General features: G+C 44.7%; 1 protein-coding gene across 1 annotated transcript in view; it reads left to right on the forward strand.

The window, feature by feature from the left end:
- The window catches only part of Art4 (ADP-ribosyltransferase 4 (inactive) (Dombrock blood group)), a 16,648-nt gene extending 9,753 nt beyond the window's left edge, over positions 1-6,895 (forward strand). The window contains exon 3 of the mRNA XM_048432459.3: positions 5,791-6,895. Coding sequence (XP_048288416.3) covers positions 5,791-5,903 — 113 coding nt within the window. The 3' untranslated portion in view covers positions 5,904-6,895. The remainder of the gene's footprint in view (positions 1-5,790) is intronic.
- Positions 6,896-7,994: the final 1,099 nt, after the last annotated feature.

A 7,994-nucleotide genomic window follows, 5' to 3' on the forward strand; every position in this document is an offset into this window, starting at 1 on the left:
TACCACCCACCACGTGTTTCTGTGTACCAACACCTATCTTAGTGCCATAGATTTTTTTTTTCATGGCAGTTCCTTTCCTAAGTAGGGTCAGTGCACTCTCCCCAGACCTGAGACAGACGCTGGGAACATTATCCAGTAAGCCACTGCCACGTGGAGAGACACAGATTAATAGAAATGGGTTAAATTAATGTATGAGTTAGCTAATAAGAAGCTAGAGCTAATGGGCCAAGCTGTGATTTAATTAATACAGTTTCTGTGTGATTATTTTGGGGCTAAGTTAGCCCGGTGGCTGGGAACCAACAAGCGGCCTGCTGCTAGAGCTACCGCTGACTTCTCCCACTAAGGTCTATCTAAGGAACTCATGGATGCTCTGGAATACTGGCATCTAACTCCTCAGGAAACTCAGATCCTCTTCTAAGACAGTTTCTCATTCTTACATTATCTTTCCAGAGCAAAGGCCACACTCTAGTGTGTATTCCTGAAGCCCCTATGAGCCAGGTCAGCCTGCCTCCCCCTCTTCACCTGTAACTCAAGAGATGGGTTCTTTAAAAGACAGCACTCAGTATGGCAGGGTGGCATATGCCTCTGACCTAGGGTTTGGAAAGAAGAGTTGGGACTGGGCGTTCAAAGTCAGTCCTAGTTTAATCTAGGGAGTCTGAGGCCAGCCTGAGACCTTGTCTCAAAAAACAACAAACAAAAACAAAACAACAATAATGAAAACAGACTGTTAAAATTAACCAGTTAGGATACTGTCTTTGTCTCAGTGAGAAATAGTATATTAAAAAACATAATTTTCCCAGTCTTTTAGCTTATATCAAAATAAACCCCTTTAGTTTTGTGAACTTGAAACCCAAATTCAAAGAACCAAGGACCTGAACCATTCAAAAATAAGCCAAGGGCTCAAAAACTGGTAACAAAACAGATTCAATGGAGAAAACATGATAAAGAAAAATTAAGTTATTCTAAACTACCCTGTCTCCCTTGTAATCACTTTGTTGCCCCTCGCATGATCTACACTAGTTACCATAGTAATATCTTCATGTTTATTAAAAGAGTCAAACTATGCCAACAGAATGTTTAATTTGTTTTCCTCCCTTAAGTAATTCCTTTCAGCAAAACAAATGTGTGCCAAACACACACACACACACACACACACACACACACACTATACCACACAATACACAATCTGCTCTTTATCACTGACTTTACAAAGAAGGATTTATGTCAAAATATTTCAAATCCTCAAAATTCTTGGTATGCTTCTAGAAAAACACAGCCAGCTGTTTGTAGCAGCTTAGTTTTACCTGTGACCTCTGCCAGTGGAGAACATTAGTAGCGTGGTCTTAGGGGAGTGGTGTGGTCTTGGGGGAGTGGCGTGGTCTCCGCACCTGTTGCTGAGTAGTAAACGGGAAGCCATTGCTAAAACTGACCCCATGAGATGCTGGTAAGAAGGAAATGGCAGTGTGTGGAAGGCTCTTAGCAGACCCTCTGCCACCGGAAGGGCTCCAACATCTAGCTCCATTACTGTTCTTCCCTGTTTCGTTTTACTCTGGACTTCAGTTCTCTGAACCATCTTCCTCCTGCCTGTGGTGTACCCCTGGCCTTGATGTAGAGTGACTGTCTCAGGGGAACAGGTAAAAGAACAAATAATTCAGAGCTGCTTATAATGTCTTATGACTATAATCTTGGCTGAGGCAGGAGGATTGTAGGCAGAGTTTCTCTGTGTCCTGGCAGCTGCTCCCAAATAACCACACTGAGACTATTATTAATTATGAATGGTTGGTCAAGAGCTCAGGCTTATTACTGACTCGCACTTACAACTCAAAGTAACCCATTTATATCCATCTACATTCTGCCATGTGGCTTTTCCTCTCCGTGTCTGGCTGGCAACTCCTCTGTTTCCACCCCTCTTCTTCCCAGTGTCCTTAGTCTGGTTCTCCCACCTAACCTTATCCTGTCCAGTTATTGGCCAGTCAGTTTCTTTATTGAACTAATTGCAGTGACACATAGTCACACAGTGTACAGGAACCTTTATTCCACAGAGGATTGCTGCAAGTTCAAGGCCAGCCTGAAGTACATAGTGAGATAGAGACTGAGACCAGGTCTAAAAGAATTGACTATGACCTGTGGGGTAAAAAGTAAGTAGGCTCTGGAGTCTGAGTGTGTTGGCAGCTATGAGGCCTTGTGACGACACCTGAGCCCTGGGCTGGTTACTCTGCTTATGAAATATAAACAGTGCTTGCTTGTGGAAATGACATGACAGGACTTAGGTGTCACTACTCACTCAAGCAAAAGCAAGAACCTGGGCAGTCATTTGCATGTGGAAGAGAGATAAGGGGTTAATAGTATAAATACATGCTTTAGTGAGATTAACTGTAAGGACAGAGACAGACAGAGAAAGGGGAGCTCTACCGCATTTTAAGTGCCTCCTTTTTGCTAGGGAATATTCTAAATTAACAGGAAGGAAAAATTCATTCAACCTGGGAGGATAGCATTAAAAACAGCTTCTGGGGAGTGGGGAGATGGTTCGGCAGTTGTCTTAGTTCTGCTTCCATGGCTGTGAAGAGACACCATGACCACAGCAGCTCTTTTTTATTATTATTGATATTAATTGAGCTCTACAATTTTCTCTGTTCCCCTCCCTGCCTCTCACCTTCCCCCTTCAATCCTCCCCCAAGGTCCCTATGCTTCCAATTTACTCAGGAGATCTTGTCTTTCTACTTTCTATTTCCCATCTAAGTTTCTCTTAGTGTCCTCATTGTTGACTAAGTTCTCTGGGATTGCGGTTTGTAGGCTGATTTTCTTTGCTTTATGTTTAAAAACCACCTATGAGTGAGTACATGTGATAATTGTCTTTCTGGGTCTGGGTTACCTCACTCAAAATGATGTTTTCTAGCTCTATCCATTTTTTGCAAAATTTAAGCTGTCATTTTTTTCCCCACTGTGTAGTACTCCATTGTGTAAATGTACCACATTTTCCTTAACTATTCTTCGGTGGAGGGGCATTTAGGTTGTTTTCAGGTTCTGGCTATGACAAACAAAGCTTCTATGAACATAGTTGAGCACATGTCCTTGTGGCATGATTGAGAATCCTTTGAGTATATACCCAAAAGGACCACAGCAGATCTTATAAGGAAAACATTTAATTGAGGGGGCTCACTTAAAGTTTTAGAGGTTCCCTCATCATGACAGGGAGCATGGCAGCCTGCGGGTAAATGTGATGCTGGAGGAATTGAGAGTACTATATCCTGTAGCCAACAGGAAGTCGACTGCAACACTGAGCATAGGAAACCTCAAAGCACACCCCCACTGTGACACACTTCCAACAAGGCCATACCCACTCCAACAAAACCATGCCTCCTAATAGTGCCATCCCCTATGAGATCATGGGAGCCAATTACATTCAAACTACCACAGGAGTTAAGAACATGTACTGGTCTCTGGAACCTGAGTTTGGTCTCCAGAACCCACATCAGCCAACTCACAACTAGCTATAACTCCAGTGCCAGGGGTTCTGATGCCTCTGTCTTCCTCAGGCCCCTGCACTCACCTTACATACTCAGGAGCCACACACAGATGTCACAGTTAAAAATAATAAAAATTATCGTCCTAATTCTTATGAAGAGGCTGCCAAGGATGAACAGGATTATAGGGTGACAATGCCACTTTTGTGGCTGATGTAGTAACATCACCGTATTAAACAACAGCTAGGGGTCACGCATCCTGTAAATATTCATTGAGCATGTCCTATGTGATGGAACCATTCTAGCAAGGGAATGGCTAGGGAAACACCTCTGCCCTCAGGGATTTTCCATTCCACTTTGATGAGGCAGACAACAAAACAAACCGTAGGTTATTGGGCGGTAGGTACTATGGAACAAAACCGAGCAGAACCAGGGCCTAGGGGATGCAGTATGGGAGAGTTGCAATATTAAAATGGGTGATTAAGGAAAGTACCACAGAGGAGGAGCTGCTGAGCAAAAAGGGGTGCGCAGGGGTGGAGGGGAGAGTTAGACTCATACCTGTCTGAGGAAAGAGCCTCCCAAGGGGAAGCAGCCTAAGCGAGGCTGCTTCGGCTGCTCTCACTACATATGTGACACTTTACATCCCTCTGCTACAATTTTATCAATTACAAAACAAAGACAAGGAAAATAAATACCTCCTAAGTTTGTTGTGAAGGCTAAAAAGGTTAGCAGATGTCGAGGGGGGCAGGGTGATGATGGCTGCGTCAGTAAAGCTCCTGCTACGTAAGCATAAGGATCCCCAGCACCCACATTTAAAAAAAAATCAGATGTGATGGCACACATTGCAAATTTAGTACTGAGGGGGGAAAGGAAGTAGAGAAGGTGAAACCCCAGAGCTACATGGCCTATTATTCTAGCCAATCAGTGAGCTCCAGGGTCAGTGAGTGTCTCTCTCTCAAAAACTAAGGTGGAAAGTAACGAGGAAGATGCTGAGTTTCCACCTCTGGCCTTCACACATATGTGCACACATGTAATGTGCACTGGAATTCACACACGCCCACATTAATACATATATTTTTAATGCTGAGGGCTCAAAACAGACCCAGACTAATCAAAGGTTAGCTTTGGCAGTGATGAAGATGATGACAAAGACAGGAATGATAGGGGAGGAGTCGTGCAGCAGCTGATGATGATGATGAAGATGATGATGGCCCAGAGACTGAGAAAGTCTCTGGACCTCTTCCTGTCTCCTGCGCAGAATAACTTAAGTTCTCTGAGTCAGACATCAAAGAGTCGGTTCCTTTTCTTGATGCTATAACAAAATGTCTTAAGAGGGAGAAGGATTTATTTGGGCTTACAGCTTGAGGAGGCGCAGTCCACCACAGTGTGGAAGGCGCTAAGGCAGGAGTATAACGCAGCTTCTCACTAAGAGCACAGGAAATGCAAAACAGACAAAATACGGCCAAGTTATAAAGCTCAAAGACCCGCCCCCAGTGGGTAATTCCTCCAGCAAGACTGCACTTCCTAAGGGTTGGCATACCTTCCAAATCAGCACCAGCAGCTGGACACTGAGGGTTTATGCTCAAATCACAATGGAGAGTTGTTTTGAGTTTAGCTTTTTAAAGTAACTGACTTCAAATGTTCCCATTAGGAAGTCACTGTGTTACATCAATGAATAAGAAAGAAATGGGCTCATTCCAAAGAAAATTCTCTGCGGCTAGGGCTGGGGAGAAGGTTTAGCAGGGAAGAGTGACTGCCGCTCTGTCAGAAGAACGCAGTTCAGTTCCCAGCACACATAGCTAGTGGCTCACAACCACCTGTGTGGGCTCCTGCATTCTGGTGTGCACACTTCCACACAAGCACACATGCGTCCACACGTGTTTCAAAATAAAGCAAACCTTGCACAGGAGGCAGAAGCAGGTGGGTCTCTGTGAGTTGAGGGTGACTTATCTACATAACAAGTTCCAGATCAGCCAGAGCTATATAAAGAGTGAGACCCCATCTCAGACGTGAATGTGTGTGTGTGTGTGTGTGTGTGTGTGTGTGTGTGTGTGTGTGTAAGGGAGAGAAAGAAAAAAAACATTGAGAGAGACAGAGAGAGAGAGAGAGAGAGAGATCTTTATTTTGAGGCAGTGCCCCATTACACAGCTCTGGCTGTCCTGGAACTCCCTTTGTAGACCAAGCTGGCCTTGAACTCAGAGAACCACCTGCTTCTGGCACCCAGGGATTAAAGTCACATGCCCCTACACTTTGCTTAAAAAATAAATGTTTAAAAATCTCCCCCACCTAACCCATCTCTAAGTTGTGTCCTTTTTTGTTTCTCCAGCTTCCAGCAGGAGATGCACCCCTGATCTGATGGTTATTGCTTGCCTCTGTTTGGTCAGCATTGTTATCTCCTCCATAGACAGAGAGCAAAGGAATCCACTGGCTCCTTTTTAAAGGAGCTATTTAAACTTTTTACTCATCTTTTGGTATCAGAATCTGAGATCCACACTTCCCACCACACCACAGAGGATACAGGAGACAGAAGTTGGTGGAAGAAAATAAGTTTATTCAAAACCAGCCCTAACTAAGGCAGAAGACACTGTCTCAAATCCCTACTGAAGGGGATCTATCTATATTGGCTACTTCCTTGTCGCTGTGACCAAAACCAAAGGCAGAAGTTCAAGGTTCAAAAGGAAAGTTTTACTTATAAACGTACAGAACACCATGGCCGGAAATGCATGGCACCAGGACACCGGGCACTACAGATGCTTAAGTGGGACAGGGTACCAAACCTCAAGACACTAAGTACTCCAAGACCTAAGGAGCTTTAACATTCAAACCATAACAAGGTCTTATGTTCAAAGTGCTCTTACAGAGATGGGAGTGCAGACAGACACCGGGCAGAATGTTCCTGTCCTGAGCAGGCTCTGTCCTCAGGGATGCCTTTTTTTCTCTGCCCTAGCAGGAACCTCACAAAGGACCACTCTCCTGCCGCAGCTGCTTAACCAGACCTGGCAAAGACCTTTATTCCACTATTGCCCAAGCGCATGGTAGCCTCTACCAGGCGCATTCTTATCCAATCAGGACACCACTTGCCTATGAGTTGACCGGAGACCCACGGTGAGAGAGGCCACCACTCAGTTGTAGCCTATGAGACACAGCCAGGGTTTGTTTTCAAAATCAGCTTAGGAGCACAGCAGGAATCTCTTCTTCTGGGTGATTAGCAGAAGCGGTACATGTGTGCTCAGCCTTGCTACCAGCCTCCTTGCCACAAAGAGAGAAGAATTTGCCTCCTGAGAAGCGAATTCAGTGGAGGCCGAGCTAAGAAACAGAAAGAATTGAGACAGGCGGGAGCGTGTGGTGAGCCCTAGGGCAGAACTGTGCCTGAAGCTTACATCAAGCTTCATCATTACACGAATCAATAAATGATGCCTTTGCTAACGTAATCTGGATTCCGTTTTCTATCTCAAGCAATTGGAACGGGTCTGCGAGCACACACGTTCACATTTTTTTTTAAACTTGGTGATCCTAAGTAGTAAACAAATCACAGAAGAGTGAGAAGGAAAACACCGAATGATTTTTCTTTGGGACTTTTGTCAGCATTCAAGATCAAATCAATACGCTTTCAAACGGGGAGGCACGGTCGTGCAGAAACCTGGGTGGGAAAATGGAATGTGTTGGTGTTAGATTTCTCAGGCAGCACAGGGAGACCCGCATTCTCTTTCTTCCTCTCCGGTTGAGTCTGACCCAACAAGGCATTCTATCAGCTAGTAAAACCTCAGCCATGCCTGTGACAAGTTCCTACATGCATGCTCCTAAAACATTATTAGAAACTGGAATTTAGGCATGTTACTTTATAGACTAGATAGAAATTTTTATTTCAAATCCTTGCAGAAAAGCCTATGTTGTGGGGAGAGGATTGTGCGGAGTCAAGGTGAGACTATAAGGGGAAATGATTATCAAGTAACTACCAAAATACTTGAGTTCCGTTATGTACTATGAGATGCAGAATATACATTATATACAAAATATATATTTTTCTAGCCTTTCCCTCAAGAAATGTATGGCTTAAATTCAGACCTGATCTCCAACGGCCCTGCTAGTGCAGCAGATGGAATAAGGAGTGTGGGGTGACTGAACTCTGACTACGTGATGCAATTCTTAGCCCCTTGAAGAGGACCGAGATAAAATGCACCGGAAGTGGAAATCAGCTCGTCTGTCCCAGAGAGGAGTGGGGGAGGAGCCATATACTCCAAACAGCAGGATGGACAGCTAGCCAAGTAAGCCACCTGTCGGACTCCTCAGCAGCCGGCACCCTGTCTCTGCAGCTGGGGAGTCCCAGACTAACAGGACTGACTTAGGGTTACTATTGCTGCAACAAAACACGATGACCAAAGCAAGTTGGCAAGGAAAGGGTTTGTTTGGCTGATACCTCTACAGCACTATTTATCAACGAAGGAAGTCAGGGCAGGAACCTTGAGTCAGGAGCTGATGTAGAAGCCATGGAGGGTGCTGCTTACCAGCTTGCTCCTCAAGGCTGGCTCA

This window comes from Myodes glareolus, chromosome 3 (assembly GCF_982192425.1).
Source record: "Myodes glareolus chromosome 3, mMyoGla1.1, whole genome shotgun sequence".
NCBI lineage: Eukaryota > Metazoa > Chordata > Mammalia > Rodentia > Cricetidae > Myodes > Myodes glareolus.